This window comes from Pogona vitticeps, chromosome 7, assembly GCF_051106095.1.
Source record: "Pogona vitticeps strain Pit_001003342236 chromosome 7, PviZW2.1, whole genome shotgun sequence".
Taxonomy (NCBI): domain Eukaryota; kingdom Metazoa; phylum Chordata; class Lepidosauria; order Squamata; family Agamidae; genus Pogona; species Pogona vitticeps.
The window spans coordinates 29,858,708-29,876,076 of NC_135789.1; the positions used below are offsets into that span (position 1 = coordinate 29,858,708).

General features: G+C 46.4%; 1 protein-coding gene across 4 annotated transcripts in view; it reads right to left on the reverse strand.

The window, feature by feature from the left end:
- USP32 (ubiquitin specific peptidase 32) overlaps positions 1–17,369 on the reverse strand; it is a 99,406-nt gene that overhangs the window by 55,638 nt on the left and 26,399 nt on the right. For all 4 annotated transcript variants that reach the window (XM_072978533.2, XM_072978536.2, XM_072978534.2 and 1 more), the window contains exons 2-4: positions 12,135–12,262; positions 4,103–4,208; positions 3,085–3,203 (exon numbers count right to left, since the gene is read on the reverse strand). In XM_072978533.2, the coding sequence (XP_072834634.2) occupies positions 3,085–3,203; positions 4,103–4,208; positions 12,135–12,262 (353 nt within the window). The remainder of the gene's footprint in view (positions 1–3,084; positions 3,204–4,102; positions 4,209–12,134; positions 12,263–17,369) is intronic.

The window sequence follows — 17,369 nt, forward strand, 5'->3', positions numbered from 1 at the left end:
GCAACCCTGGGGAGGCAGGGGGGGTGACATGATGGCACTTGGCCCCACTCCCTCCATGTATGACTGGTGCGCTACACAGGCAACTCATTCTGCATGTGGAAAGGCATACAGCACTTAGCGCAAGAGGATGGATGAACAACAACATTGTTCCATGGAACCTCTGATGGTCAGCCTGCTATATCGCTCAGGAGAAGCTGGTCCCCCTTGCTTTTGAGGGCAGGAGGAATAAGAGTCGGTCACGTAACATAGAAGCAGAAGAGATTATTATTCCAGCCCCATCAAAGCCAGGAGGGTGGGTGGGGGGAGACTGAACTACATCCCTACTGCGAGATTAGCCGCTGAGCAAAGAAACCGCTTTGAAAGAGTACTGCTAAGCAAGTCAATAAAAGTAATAACCCGCCACCATTAATTCAGAGCTCGGAGAGCACTTATTTACTAAAGGGTTCGCTGCGTAGCGTTCATGGTTTTGTAATCCTGTGGAAGAGTTTGCTGGCTTAATCAATCCGTACAGGCAGCTTGCCGATCCCAAGAATCATAAACAGGCCAATCAGCATCAGCAGTCAAGGGGGACATGTGGCGTTCCAGATCATGGTGGACTACGGCTTCCATCATGCTTAGTCACCTCCTGCAGTGGCAAGGGTTTTCTGGAATTACAGAAGGATTATCTACCCTTCCAATACAGCAGCGGTGCCCAATCTTGGGTTTCCCCAGATATTCTTCGACTAAAACTCCCAGAAGCCTTCACCACTAACTGTGCTGGTCAGGATTTCTGGGAGTTGTAGTCCAGGAACATCTGGGGACACAAGGCTGGGAAGCAGTGCATTACAACAAAGATTTTGGGATCTGTAGTTCAATAAAACAAACAAACACCTTCCCATGAGATTCAAAATATTCTTTAGGCACCAAAGCGAAAGTTGTTTTATCTTCCTTGAGTTTTTGATCCCTGGCACCTTGCTCTGCAATTATTACTGCCGGTTGTGTTTGCTCAAGGCAATTTGCTAATGGCTTTCTCCCGTTAATTTCATTTCTGAGCTCCGAAAGCCATCTTGATTGCCTTTTGCAGAAAGACGGGGTAAAATGGAAGATTTGAAACGAAACCTGACCCCAGCTTCTAGAGAGACAGAATTCTGTATCCGGGAGCCGTTTTCTGCCTTTTTAAAAACAAATCAGTTCTTGCACGTCGCCCTGAGCTTCCACGAGGATCTGTTTCCAGAACGGCAGCCAGTTTACCTTTTGCTTCCGCATGCAGAACAAAAAGATCGAAGCAAAAACGAAAAAACCAAGGCACTGTGGCCCTTTAAAGATAGACAATTTATTTCCGGGGGAGCGTCTACAAAACAACTTATAAAGAGGGGAGGTGTTACATACAGCACTGATGTTACCTGTCTGTCATGGGTTTGGAGGGAAAGTTCCATCCTATGGGGAGTGGAAGGCGGGACATCAGGAGGAGGGGCTGTACTGTATATATATGTGGAGTTTGTGTGGAGAGCTGAAGGAGAAGTTTAGGAGAGCTGAAGGAGAGCTGAGAGAAGAAGCTGGAGTGGGAGTCTGTGTGTCAGACAGGGTACTACTGTGTGTCAGTCAGTACCAACCTGATAGGTTCAGGTGTCTGTATGGGTAGCCAGAACTGATAGGTTCAGGGTCTGTGCTTTATTGAAAGGTGTTCTGTGTGAACCAAACTGGTGTATGTATGATTGAGACTAAGCCACGTTACTGTATCTTATTCACTTGATCATTTTATTTTCCCTGTGTGTTATTTAAATAAACCTTGTTCTTTTCGTTGTATGGTATACTGTGTATATACTTACAATGACAATAAATTATATTATTATTATTATTATTATTATTATTATTATTATTATTATTATTATTATTATTATTATTATTATTATTATTATTATTATTATTATTATTATTATTATTATTATTATTATTATTATTATTATTATTATTATTATTATTATTAATAATAATAATAATAATAATAATAATAATAATAATAATAATAATAATAATAATAATAATAATAATAATAATAATAATTATAATCCACCTCCTCAGACCCAGGGAGTGAAATATTTAGCCAGAGGGCGTTGTACACAGGGGTGCAAATCTGTACCAGCGTGCAAACGTTGACAATCACAGTCTCGTGCTCTTTGCAGGATGCAAAGAATCAGCAGGTCTCCTCTGTGATCGTATGCTGAGTTCAGCAGCTGATGGGAACAGGGACTCCAAAAAAGAAGATGAAAAAGGGTGTGGAGGGGGGCCGCAGGGAGACCTGCTGGCATACACAGCTAGTAAAGTGGCCCTTAGCCAAAGAACTCCTCCATCTATTTTGCGCTGGGCAGGGAGAACGCGGGTGATCCACTTCCAGACAATGGGGAGTTTGGATTCGATTTGCGCAGCACAAGAAGAAACAGGCCGATGTCATGCATTACATTCTAAGTCTTGCTTACAGGAGGTCTCGGCATGCCAGCGAGACGCGCTCTCCCACTGCTTCTGATAGAAAGCCTTTTAATGAGCCGTTGTGCTGGTCAGACAAACAGGCCTCCTGACTATGTAAAGGGGAATAGGCTGGGGGAGGGGGACACTTTTTCAAAGCTGGGGTGTTCCAGACTCCTCCTCCTTCGCCACCCCACCTACTCCAATAAGGCCAACAATTCTACAGAACCCAGGATTTGATCCGGCTTCCCTACAGTACATAAACGGGTTTCGTTTTTGCTTTTTCAAAGCTGCCTTGGAAAAAATGGCAGAAAAATGGTGGAAATGCAAAGGCGATCCTTTGGTTTCGGCGTGAACCAGGATGGACGAGACCAAGACTGAAATCCCTCCTAAGCACTGACACTCGGCGCACGATTCTTAGGCCTGCCAATCGCTCTTGGAGCCTCACCTACCTCGTAGGGCTGTTGTGACAACAGAGAAGAGGAAAACCATTCACTCTGGGGGGAAGGGAAGTTATAAATATAATGGATGACAAAAATGGTTGTTGTTGTTGTTGTTGTTGTTTTTTAAATTTAAACAGGACTGCCTAGTCAAAGTATCTGCACTTTCTCCCTGTCATCAGGTAAGAACTGTGGGACGTACCTCCACAAAGCATTTCTTAAGGGACTCTGGAACTTTCCCGTCGACCACCAGAAGCATCCTCTCCATCTCTTCGCGGAGGACATAGCTGCCGGATTCGTTCGAGAACAAGCTGAAAATGTCTAGGGAGGAACAAACAAAGCCGGAGGAACGTTACACTTAAACCCATCGAAGCGCCATCTGTAAACAGAAACGTTGGGTCCCCGCTGATTGTTCGGTCTTTCCAATGGGGAGAAATTACCAGATAGCAAAAAATAAACTGGATAGATGGTTTTCCTCCTGCTATAAACAGGAGGCACTCCGGAGCAAGGGAATTCTGTTCAAAACCATGATGCAATAGAAATCATGGTTCAGCTCCATACCACCGACCAAGCCGTCCTCCTCTCACACACACCCCAGCCACTGCTTAAGGAAAGCTCAACTTTCCATAGCAAACTATATGACGGGCATAATTTCTAGCATCACTCCAACAGGATTTAGGGCCGGGGGGACGGGACACTGTAGACCTCCAGATGGTTCCCCCCCCCCCGGCCTACAATTCCTATCAGCCCCGGCCAGTCTAGTCAAAGGCAAGGAATGACAGGAACTGAAGCCCCAAACACCCGGCTGAGACACTCAGAATACTGGGGGTGTCAAGAAGACAGACTTCCAAATAAGCACCAATTTGAAACTTTTGACTTAGTACCTCCCCTCTGGATTGGAAAAAGAATAATCCAATTATTTGCATTTGGCTTTAAAAGACAATTAAATTGTCTTTAAGGGGAAAAAAACAGAAACCCCCCCCCAACAATGGGCGTTGCTGCTCACTTAGAGCTTTAAAGCCTAAAAGCAGCCTTAGTCGAGTCGCCAAGGACACAGAGCTCAGACAAGGACTGTTTACAACCTGGCTAATAAGGGAATTAATTCAATGATCGCGAAGACTCTTCTCTGCTCTCTGTTCGGGCGGGCGATCTCTCCTGCCCTGCCTAGCTCTCAGAGGTAGAGGTAGAGGTAGAGAGAGAAAGAAAAAGCGGGCACCCACATTTCGCCTTCTCTTCATCTCGTCCCCGGGTCAGGAGCACTAAGCCCACAATCAGGTTGTTGAAATGGAGTCCCTTCGAGGTGCCGCCAAACGAGCAGTAGATGAGCTGCGGAGAAAAGAAGGAAAAAATTTAAAGCCTGACGTCTCTGTGCAAATGAACCTGCCGCCGTCCAGCGGCACGGAGTAGGTGGGGCCCTTCCCTCCCTGCCACCAATGCCTCTAGTTTCCTAGAATTCCTGCCTAGAATTGACCTAGAATGACCTAGAATTCCTGCCGCTTTTCTCTACACTGCACTAAATCCCGCCACGCCAAGTAGGGGGTAGGGGTTAGGGGTAGGGGCCCAGCCTCAACCCTCTGTGGGCCAGATGGCAGCCTCCTCCACGGGCTGGATCAGGCTGGCCAGCCACAATGTAAGGATCACGCGAAACCATCTGGAGGACGGGGGACTTAAAGAGGGCTGTCCATTAAGTGTCACTCTTCTGGGGCTTCCAAACCTCATGCAGGGGCCAAGCCTGGCCACTGCCAGGAGGCAGGAACATGGAGGCACACTCTCAGTGGCACAGCATACGGCTGGAAGGGGAGGGTGCCCGGGATCCTTCGCAATGCCATACAGACGTCTGGGGCAGCCCCAAGCCGTGCAGCAGCCGAGCCGCAGGAACGGGGGGATCAAATCACAAGACCTGCTGTCACGTCGGACTTCAAGTCACACCGGAGACTTGACTCGGGTGTTGTTTTTAATTCAATGACTCAGACTCGACTCTCGACTGTGAACCCACCCAACCTTTCCTTTTTCTTCTGGGGGAAAAAGTGTGTTTTAATAGGGACTCCGTTTTGGGACCTGGTACCAAAGACTCAGACCTGGGACTCTAGACTCCAAGACTTGCCCCCCTCCCTGGCCAGCAGCCTCCCCACTGACACCACAGGACAGACTCGCCAGGACAGGCCACAATGCATGTTCTTAATTCACAGACCATGATAACGGTGCTTATCCTCCCCTCCCCACCCCTTAGGCGACAGGTCCTTACGACCCTTCTTGACTCATCTGCCCTCATACACAGACCTTATATCATGTTTACCCCTCGGGCCAGAGCGCTAGGCAATTATTTATAGGGCAGAGAGTCATGTGAGGAGACCCGGCCGGCCAAATCTCCCCCCCCTCGCCCGACCGTTCTTTAAAATAACCCGGGCACCTCCTGCTTCTACCAGGAGCAAAGCGTGGCGGTGGAAATGCCAGATGGGCCCCCGCACGTCAGTCATGGCTGAAGTTCTTTATCTCAGATTGGTTTATTTATGCAAAAGAGGTCCCCTAAACTAGAATTCCCCCACAGCCTCTCAGGGAAATGCAGATCACGGCACATAAAAATGAACGTGAAATCTGCCTCTTACACACACACACACACACACACACACACACACACACACACACACACACACACACACACACACACACACACACACACACAAACACAGAGAGAGAGAGAGAGAGAGAGAGATCGGTAACCCTTTTGAAGATCGTGCTTGTATTTAAGCAAATGTGATACAGGATCATTAATAGACTTAAAGGCTACCGACCTTCTAAAATTCTCCAAGTTAAGATCCCTTTGTTTCAAAGATGCTGAAGGTTTTTTGGGGGGTGGGTTGGGTCGAGGCACGTATTGACATGGGCCTCTGGCTCCCTGTTGTTGGGTAATGGTTATTTTAGACACCATTACAACGAACTGAGATTGAAAATAATGGCCAGATTCCATCTGGCTACAGCCTTTCCCAGCCTTTTCAAAGGCAGCAGGAAAAGAGGAAGAGCAAATACAAGATGGATTGAGTCCCTAAAGGAAGCCACTGGCTTGAGTCTGCGAGAGCTGAGCAGCAGGAGTTGGAGGACAGGACATTTTGGAAACTGCTCACTGATGGGGTCGTCAGAAGACAAAGGCAATTTGACAGCTCCTAACCATTTTTTAGATTGTTTCCTTGTTCGCTGGCCTTTCTTCGTACGCAATCCTCGGGTGTCTTACAGAAGGAAATATGGAAATACTTCCATTTACGAACACATTGGGTGCCCACTAGAAAGCAAGAAATGAGGGGGAGGAAACGGACAAAACCCCATCAACAAAAAGCTTCCAACATGTTGAACAAGAGGCTTTATTCATTAAAAGGGAGCAATGCATTTCAGCCAACTCACCATGGCCTGTGGGGCTTGCAAAAAATTTTTTTTTAAAGCCAAAGTATAATTTATAAATAGAGCATCTTCTGCCCATTATGACACCTGTTTGCCAGTTCATGAATCTTGGAACCAGGCTGCCAGGAAATCTCTGTAAGCTTTCTTGAATTATTCGCACATATTAATCACTGCGGTTACAGACTTCAATATTTCTAACGCCTGTCTTATGAAATGTTTTCTCATTCTGAGAACCGTTAAACCCCCCCCCCCCGCCCCACTTCTTCCATGTAACAAGGCCACGAAATAATCACTTGGCTGAATTATTTCCACAGTTGCAGGTTTCCTTCTTGTAGACTTGGTACATCAACGCTTCCCTCTCCCAAAAAGTTCGTCTTGATGTGGGAATTTCTGTTTTGGAGTCGGTTTTATGCAAAAACCAGGAGACCGTTCCATACAAGCCAAACCTGGCCAGGTCGCCCAAGGAATTCTACAAAAACAAGCTCAGTAGGTGATAAGGACCGGGAGACAGGCAGATCTGGGAGAAGCAAGAAAGTTCGTGCTAATTCGATGGTTCCTTAGACGGTTCTCAAGAGGAGAAGAAACGGAAGGAGGCAACAAGCCGGAGGATGCTTTGGCTGGCCATGTGGAGGCAAACGAAGAATTATAAGGAATGATCATGTGCCGGAGATGTGACAGCCTTCAACGCCAAGGTCAGGCTACGTCTTACAACCAAACACATGATTAGAAGCTGAAATCACCACCGGAAAAAGGGAGAAAAGCAGCTGTTGGGAGGATCAAATTTCCAGCTTCTTGCGGAATGTATTTTCCCACATCACGTCTCCTCTTCAGTGTAGACCCCAAGGGACCTGAGACTCCCCAGAAGGATGTACATGCAGTGATTCCCCCTTTGCAACATGCCGCTTGTCTGTCCCGGCGTTCTAACCATTACACCGCACTGCCTCAAGCTGGTGTGCGCATGGGTTTCAAGCCCTGTTTATCTCAAACTGAGCCTCAATCTTGGCGCCCCTGAATCTGGTTGACAAGGATAGTGGGGGCCCCTTTTTCTCAGAGCCCCGTATGACCCGCCTGCTGAACAAACTGCAGCAAGATGATTGTTTTTCTGTTGCTGTTCAGCGGCGGCTGCTGTTTTTTAATTTCACTTTGTACTACTTCCATTGCTGGTTTCTTAGGGTTTTGGAATTTAATTTCTTAGCACAGAAGACTGGATCGATAAAAAAAAGCTTCTGGTCAGAAGAAACCAGGGAAGCAGGCAACTTGACGTGGGATGCTAATGAGGCAGCCTACAATCCTGAGAATCAGGTGATCTCCGAGCATCGACGCCTCTGCCTCTGCCGGCTAGACAGATCTCGCTGCTTTCATCTAGGAGCTGGGAACCAATCTTTTATCCAACTGTATTGACTTGATGGTTTTGTCCAGGCTGGCGCTCAGTCAGCACACCTTACTTCGCTGCCAGAGGGAAGTGATGACAAGATGGCGGTCGGTCGCTCAGCAGCAGGACAGTTCAGGGGACGCAGGGCGGATTTTGTGGCACACACAGCTAGGCCCCCCTCCCTCCAAGAGAGGGATGCCTGAGAGCCCAAACGACAACTTGACTGTTTCCATCCTCTCTTTCCTGGTCCACAGGCATGTATCACCCCTGAGACATTTCCTTCCCTCTGCCCGAACACTCTAGAAACGTTTTGTGTTTTTCGGCTCCTGGAATTCTCGGCCAACTAGAGCGGCTGGAGAGACACCTGAAAATTAGCTCCTGGGAGGCCCTTCAAAAAGAAAACAGGAGGTGTGTGGCTGATTTGGTTGGAAAAATGATAATTTTGAGTTCCTAGAACCCCACATCCAGCATAGAAAAGAAGGGACTTTTCCAAATGGTCTTCTGCCTCAAAGCGCAGTTCTTCGGCCTCTGAACCAGGCTACGACACAAACATTTTTAAACACCGGGTTTTCTGGACCTGAGGTCCAAAACCCTGCAGGGACCTTTCTTGCTGACAAATATTATATTTCTTGCTTCTCATGGACACCCCGAAAATATCCTCCTGGCCAGATGGAGATCAATCCGCAGCCCACTTTCAAGATGCAAGCGGCAACTGTCAACACTTTAAACAATTAAGCTGGCAGAGCGCTTTTCACAATATCTACCCACCCTCCCTGATTACCTATCAAGATTTCTCGGTGCTGGAAGAAGGGGGGAAAAAAGCTGACAGCTCCAAACCAAACATGCTGGCGCTGCAGAGTTCAACCTGTCGGCTGCACTGATGGTTCTGGGAAAGGAAGGAAGGATTGCCTCTAACTATGTGAGCTGCTGAGAAGCAACGGCCAGCCTGAATGCCAGGACACTCTCGGACGCAGTGCGAAGTTTACAAGAGTAGCTGTTCCAAGGATAGGGTCATGGAGGAGGCTGCCCGCTATGTCTCTGAAGGATGCTGTGTTTCTCAGCTTGTCCACCTCCAATCACTCTCCAGTGGAAGGAGGCTGTTATGCCATACATTTACATTGGATTAATTCACTTCCTCTCCTAAGGAAGGGCTCAACAGGATGCCCTGGCAGCAGCAGAGGCTGCCCGCTGGATCTCTGCAGGAGTTTCTGCCCTGGCCTGATCTCCTGCCCACATTCTATACACTAAGGGTGCAAACACCGGGCCACTCAACGGCACAGCAATAAACTGGCACTAGTTTAACTAGTCGCTGCTTGCATTCCTCTCCCCTGGTCAGTCCTTGAGTTGGTGCCTGACAAGGAATGCGAGCGGGAGCTCCTTCACTTCACTGCTGCAATTTACGCTCTTGGGCTTTTCGATGGTGTAAAAAAAATCAATAGGCTTCTGGCCGCTGTAGGTTTTAATTGAAACATGCAATATCAGAATAAGCAGCGACCACGTGGGAGTTTGCAGTGTCGTTCGGCTCTTGGGCGAAACGGCATGGTTGCCAAGACGGTTCCTATTCTGCACAATGAAAAATCCCAGCTTCTGCATGCAAAGGATGCAAATATATCACACAGTATGGTGGCAAAGCAGGCCAGAGCTTCTGGAATCTGCCATTTATCTGTTGCCCTCGAAGGATGAAAGTGAAGGGCCATACGGATGCAGAGGGAAAATAAACGAAGCACAAAAACCACATTTTCTCCATTGCATTCAAAAACCCTTCCTCCACTAGACCATGGCCACTTAACTCTCCCTTCTTGCTCTCCTTTGAATTACAAGGTCTAGAAATTTGGCTTGCTTTTCATTAAGCCCAGACTCTGTGCCAGTTTCAACATGGAAGCGAACATATGTGGCCCCCTTTTGTGTCTGTATTCTGTCCCTTCCCATATTTGTGCTTGAAATCTGCTTTTCTTTCGTATGTGCACAGTAGCGCGGGCAAGAGATGCAGGCAGATCTATCAATAATGGCTTCTTCAAGTGACAAGAGAAAAAAAAATCATTAGCCCATTTCGTCTTGAGATAAATAGACTGCACCTCATTCTGACTTCGCTTAATGGGAGATGCCTAATCATTCATACCAGGAAAATCAATAGATGTGCATCTCCCAGGCAGCCCCCAGGATGGAAAGCGTTTTTGAAAAAAAATTATTTAGTACGAGCGCCTGGCATTTTCTGAGCCTTAACTAGAAGCTGTCTTTTCTTTCATGTTTCTGTTCTGTAGTAACTAAGGCTAGCTAGCCCGGAAAACCCAGTTGCAAAGATTCTGTGACTTTCAAATAGTCTTTGATTGGTTTTTTTTTTTTTAAAGCATACTCTATTATTAGTTCTGGGGTACAGGGCAGAGTCGGCTCCCTTAAAAAAAGTAAATAAACACAAACATTGTGACTTAAGAAATGAGCTCACAGAACAAGGACCACGAGGTGGTTCTCTGAGATTCGTGAAGGTGGCAACGAACCAAGCTAGATGAGTACTTTAACAAAAGCAAGGCGAAGCAGAGCGCTTTCTAATAAGCAGAGCGGTCACCCAAAGGCCAGGGTACCTCTTTCGCCATTAGAGGGGCTGCCTGCCTGTGTCCAGATTCCGCCCAAGGTCTGCCAGCTGCCAACCCCTACGTGAAACATGATGATAGCCAGCAGAAAACATAATTCTTTGATTGCTATTTCAATTTCTGGCTCCTGGAGAAGTAATTAGCCAAGAGATGGAGGCAGGTCAGAATCCTACCCTAAGCAGATAAACAAGCTGTGAAGAATGGTCTTTACTAGCAAATTCCCACCTCTTCTAATGTGCAGGTAAGTATTTCTGTTCTTATAAGGGTCTCCTGCAGGATCGCCCTCCCTGGATTCACATATGTGTCCTGTCTCTAATCTGGGCCCTTTTAAGGGATACTTAAAAAACTGCTCTTATGTCACCACCACTGTGGATTACACTTAAATGAAATGGATTTTAAAAGACAATTTAATTTTTTAATTGGATTTTTTTTTAAAAAAAAATTAAATTGGGATTTAAATCACAATTTAAATAACTGATTTTTAACCACACCTCTCAAACCCCCATGAGGACTAGAAACCTGGGCCTGCTTTTTTTAAAAAAAATAAACACAAGCTGGATTTTTCAAGACACTGAAGGGCAGACACCAGGCCACTGCCTACAGAACTGGGGCCCCTGAGAATCCACAAGCGCATTTTCTACTCTGCATTGATTTTATCAGTACATATTACACATGTCACAGATAAGAGGAAATTGGAAAACTAAAGGAATTCACTGAGGAGGGGTTTAAACATTTATGGATGAATGCTTGATAAGTGGGAAAGGAGACGCTGTATTTGTGTTCACTGCCGCTATCTGCTGCATTATTCAGAAACCTGCCTACCTAGCTTCGCCGGAGCAACGGCACAAGTGTTTTATTATGTAAATTAGTTTAGGATAAAGATTTCTCCAGATTCACAAGTACGTTTTCCGGGATCAGCGTCAGTTATCTTCCACGTTTGCAGAAGTCTGAAATGTCTACCCCTTTATTATGATTTCAAAAGGTATATGTAGTGATTTTTTTCACCCAAGAATAACATTTCCAGTTTCCAGCTGTGACACTCGGGTGCCACATCGTTAACTGGCACCACTGCCAAGCCCCCACAACGAAGAATCCAAATATATAGGGTGCTGTGTCAATCCACATCAACAAACCAGGTCTAGCAGTTTGGGGCCCCACAAAGAGCAGGTCTTGAGTTGAGTGTGGGTGGGCATGGGGGAATGGCCATTTTCTTTTCCACTCCATATCTCGTGCCAATCTCATGCTTCCACCCTTCACTTTATCAAGTCCAGCACTTTCAGTCTAGAGGGGTGGTTCTCGAACTTGACTCCCCTTGGATTGCAACGCCCAAAAACCTTCCCCCCCCCAGCGGCGCTGGCTGAGATTTCTGGGAGCTGTAGTCCAAGAACATTTGGGGACCCAACCCCTAGAGGGAGGGGGGGAAAAGGAAACGTCAGCACAGTGGGAGCCAAGAAGGGTCAGCACTTCAGAATCAATTGTAAATTGTCATTTGAAGATTTATGTAAATTTTTTTGTTATTATATTACTTGTCTATGTTATACTGGAAGCCGCCTAGAGTGGTTGTATAGACCAGATGGGCGGGATATCAATCAATCAATCAATCAATCAATCAATCAATCAATCAATCAATCAATCAATCAATCAATCAAATAAATAAATAAATAAAGTCCTGTGAATCTTCACGGCCCCACCTCTACGCAGTGGACATAAAGGGGTCCCAGAACAGACCTGTACGAAGAGCTAGAAATCCCAATGAGCTAACAAGGACAGAGGATTTTGGCCAACTTAGGGTGAGAAATACTGAGTGATGACTTGAACACAGGGTCTTGAACACATGACGATAACTCCCTCCAAGGTTTGCGGAGGAGGGTAGAGGGGGGGACGCACGACGGTCATTACCTCTGCAACCTTCGGAGGGACTCCATCTCCGAGCACATCCCTGATGAAGCAGAGCTGACTCATGTAACACGAAAGCCCGCAGGTCCTCTTGAAGGCATCTTTCAGCCGTTTGATTTCGACATCCGTAACTGGATTGAAAGAGGGAGGGAAAAAAAGCAGGGTGGAATTAGGTAATCAAGACAAATTTTATGATGTTTAGTTTCATTTTATGGAGCATATAAATTACAATGCACCTTGTAAGCCTCCCTCTGAGCTTTTATGACACTCTACGGAAAGATAGCTTCAGCTACGATGAGCCAAGCAAAGGAAGTACATACCACCACCCAGGTCTATACCGAGAGAATTAAGACATAAACACACATCAGGAGCCCTACACCACCTTCTACACGTCCCGGAGGAAAATCAAAAGCCCGACCTGGCTAGCATTTACCCAATATAGGGTCAACTCCAAAATGAAACTAAACCACTGTTGACAATCCTATCATAGTGAATGCCTTGTCTCCACCTATTTATAACTCTCTAAGTTGTTTTGATTGTCCCCATTGCTGTAAACAAAGCTTATCTGCCGGGTTGGCATCCTCTAAGGTCTCAGAAGTCTAGCAAGATTTTTTTGAGTAGAAAAGTCTATTGTAACAGCAGTCTTTGCCATTCTCCAAACTTATATCCCATCCAACTATTGTGAATACCAGCAGTTGCACCTGAGCTAATAATTCGACCATATGGGAATCTGGAGGAAAAACAAAACCATGATTCCACAAAACAAACGGTGAGGTCTGGCATTTCAGGGTGGTGTTCGCCATTTTGTTTTCTGCCCACTGTCTCAAGCTGGAGAACTGTAGGATGATGGGAACACCATCTCTCACTGCAGCATCCCCATTTATTACACTTTAAAGGGGGGCTACTACCACACTACTTGGTGAACCCCATCATCATTATGGGAGAAGCAGCATCTCCACAGGAGAGTTTCCAACAGGAGTGTTTTTCTGAGCTTCCCTTTAAGCATGGAGGTTACTTGGCAAACTTAAATTCGGACTAACTAGTCTCCAACGCAGCAGGCAAGGAAAGTTTTTGAACATGTGAAGAAAACTGCAAAAAGATATTTCCAAAATTGGGGCCGAGTAGGGTGCTGAAATATGAAAACAAACCATCCCAAACTGATCAACTCAGCAAGAGGTGACACAAACGTAATTGGGTGAAATGGAGACTAAAAGATATGGTTGCTGTGCGATGAAGGGTTTTATTGCTTTATGGCATCAACATTTGGCACAGCAGGTTTTACTGACATCCATCACATAACCTGGTATCCATGTGGATGAAGGCTGGTCGGGAAATATATTTCATAATTTAAAAAAAACGCCCAATGGGTCAAAGTACGGTACAGCTGACACTGCTCTTCTCCAACCACATCATGTTCCATGAAAAGGCCATAGGACGTCATCTGCTACAAAGACAGGACATGACAGCCCGTCAAGTCAAGTCATTGATCTAGTCCAACATGGACTAGATCTGAGGTTCTCAACTGTGGTCCTCCAGAGGTTTTGCACTTCCAGACTCCAGAACCCTTGAGCCTGGCCCATGCTAACGTCCGGAAGGCCAAAGGCTCAGAACTAGGAACCTGCCTGTCAGCCGTCCCAACCTTGCATCCCTGTAGATGTACGGAACTGCAACTGCCATAGCGCTACACTCAGGATCTCACACAGAAAGCTTCTCCCACCCTGTCTTCTAGAGGCAAAGCACAGGGTTTAACAAGCGGATGGAAAGTCATGTTTTATGAGGAACCCATAATGCAAATGATACCTTTTCAGCAACCAGATTGCTGCTGCTCAGATTAAGGAATTTGTTGCACTGCACATTATTAAGGACTCGCATGACCAACATGTCAGAAAAAAAAACAGCCAAATACTCTCTGGTTCTCCCTAGTGGTGAACTCTGATACTGCATCTCAGAAAAAAATTCTAACCATTGCTGTCTCAACATAATCACAGAAATCTGTCTTTTAATATATGAAATCAGTTGTCCCTTCACCCAATAGTCCCTGCTTTGACCAGTAGCAGCTTTCTAATACCATCAGAAAGAGAAGAATACTTCCCATCGTATTCCACCTGAGCCTTTGAACTGGAGATGTCTTGGGTATGAACCTGGACCGTCTGCATTAATAATGTGTGCTCAGCAAAGAGCCCCACCCCTACAAACTGTCACCAGTGAAATTTGCGAAGGAGAAGCCATGACAAGAACATGGGATGCATTCCACGTTACCGAACATCACAATGGGGTGAAAGGAAAGAGATAAAGGCGCAGGGCTCTTGAGAGCAGCTATAAGGTCTTATTTCTTGACTAGGCTTACTGAAATCAACAGGAGCGCCATCCCATTCATTTCCCTGGATGCAAATACGATCGGCTCCCTAGACAGCCTGCTTCTGTAAAGGAGGATGGGGTTTTAAAAATGAAACCAAAAGCAGATTCAAGCCAACAACTGGTTCCCTGGATTGAGACACGGCTAGGAAATGATATGCATGCGGCATCCATCTCATAAGACAAAATAACAAGATATCAAAGGGGGAGGGTGCAAATCAGATCAGATGGAGTCGCTTGCAGCTTGCGACACTGACCTTCGGTGCCGAATTAGCCATGTGCCCCTGAGAGATGGGAGCCGGCAAAGACTGCTTCCCCCTCTTAAAGCAAGACTCCTGCACCAAACTGAAAATGGTGACACCATAAATATTGTTAAGAAGGGGAAAGAATAGATGGAGCTATTCATCAAGACTCTTCAAACGCCGCCATGTCGGCCCCTCCTTCCGTCTTCTCCTTCTGCAAGTGCCCCTGGCGGTAAAAACATAGGCTGCCCATTCTTGTCTGCACTCAGAAGGCCGTCCGCAACCACAACGGAAAAATTTCCGAGTCCCGGGGACAAATTCTCATCCGTCTACCAGTCTCCCCCCCATCTATTGCCAGCAAGCGCGCGCACCATGAAGACCGAACCGCCTGATCTGGACTCTTTCCAGGAGGCTGATTTCAACTGTGTCTTTTCCAGTCAAGGCTAGGGCATATCTGGGAAGCTAGATATCTGAAGCCAGCACTTCCGATTCTGATTTTTTAAAAAAAAAAAAATACTGCAAGACCCATGTTCGAATCCCAGCAACTGAAGTTAAAGGAGGGGAAACAGGGAAAAGGTGATGGGGAAAAGACTGGCCAATATCTATGGCTTCCCTGCTTTGGAAGCCTCCGGCAGATCTACAAAAGCTATCTGATTTGTATCCGGTGCCTACTGCCATCCATTTCATTATTGCAGACAGAATTTTAATAGCTAGGACGCTTTTGTTTACATACTCAGAAATGCTATTGATTTAGTTCGGCACGGCAAAGGATGTTTTCTCACCCACTTGCACATGAGGATTTAAGGCCCATTTCCCCCATTTCCACTCCGTCTGCCATTCCCATGCCTGCAAAACGTAGAAAAGCAAGCACATGGGCTAGTACGCATTCAGCCAATATATCTAGGTTGCCCAGGCTTTTTCGATTTCATTCGTCAACTAGTCACCCAATGACAATCTGTCCCCACCAAACACACGCGCTGCGTTTTATTTATCCTTGCCAACCACAAACCTGTGGGCACTTTGAGATGGTTCCACTAGGAACAAGGTACAGTATCTGCAGAGAATCAGCTCCAAAGACCCACTGCAGATGCTGAAAAATGCGGACGAAGCGAGCGCTATACACAGCATTGTCTCTGGCTCCCTCTAGTGGCTAGTTCTGGTGGCTACACCATGGAAATACATATTCCAGTAAATACTGTACGTATTTCTGGGTTTTTTAAAATTTATTTAATATTTTCAGGCAGTGGAGAAGTGAATCCATGGATGCTGATCTAATGGATGAGGGTGGCGGCTATAAAATCAGAAGGCAATTTAGAGGGCCACTTAGTGGAGGATCGCCAGGTTAAATGCCGAAGTAAATAATCAATTGCTAGAATTGAAAAAAAAAGCAGCCACCAGTTCTGGGGGGGGGGAGGGATGTGCTGCCGTCAAAGGAGGAAAAGAAGTGACTCAATGTTGAACTGGAGGGGAAATAAATACGCTGGGGCGAAGGAGAAAGCTTCAGATACACGCACGCACACACACACACACACACACACCGTCCTTCCGAGGTGGGCCATGCAGGATGGATCTGGAGCATGCCCTGAGCAAGCCTGTGGACACAGAACTTTCTCTCCGCAGCCAATACAAAGTCGACAAAATCCTCAGTGGCTCAGAAAACGGGACTGCAAAGCCAAAGATCTGATGGATGGAAGACTTTCTAACCTCAGATGTTGGCCTCCCCTTCTTGTTCCTGATCTGCACATTTGCTGGGACAGGCTCCCTCTTTCCTTTCTCCCCTTTCGGGCCAGAAAGTTTGCAGCCCTTTAGAAAGCCGCTTAAGGGGAGATGAGCAGGGCTGAGCCACTCCCTTGAGGCTCCCTTGGGCAGGCACTCAAGCGAGAGCTTCATTAAGTCTAAGGGAAAAACTGCTGCCTCAGCTAAAATCCCCCTACGAATCATCATCACCACGGTCCTAACAGATCTTCTGCCCGACGCAAACCGTGAGGATCCATTTAGCGATCGAGACGGCAGCGAACGAAGGAGGCGGCTGGAACAAATGCATGGATGGAAATCCACACCCAGCAGGCAAATGCCATTTCAATCAATATTAGGCGGTTCCTAATCCAAAGTCTCCCACCCTTTTTGCCTCTAGGGGACGGGCAAGAGGCTGCAAGACTACAATTCCCAGAACCCCTCCATCATTACTTAGTATTATATAAGAGATCAAACTTTCCACCAAAAACCTAAGTACCAGTTAAATATCAGTGTAATCGATGTATGCTGTTCCAATATTGCCTTTTTTTTTCTTTTCTTTTTTTTGTAGGTCTAATAGTGTTATTGCTCACTGGAAGGACAGACCCTGAAGCTGAGGCTCCAGTACTTTGGCTGTCTCATGAGAAGAGGAGACTCTCTTCTGATGCTGGGAAAGTGTGAAGGCAAGAGGAGAAGGGGGATGACAGAGGACGAGATGGTTGGAGAGTGTCATCGAAGCAACCAACATGAATTTGACCCAACTCCGGGAGGCATTGGAAGACAGGAGGGCCTGGCGTGCTCTGGTCCATGGGGTCACGACGAGTCGGACATGACTTAACGACTAAACAACAAAAAATGGTGTTATTTCTAAGATCTGCATATTTTATAAAATTTCACAGCACGGGCC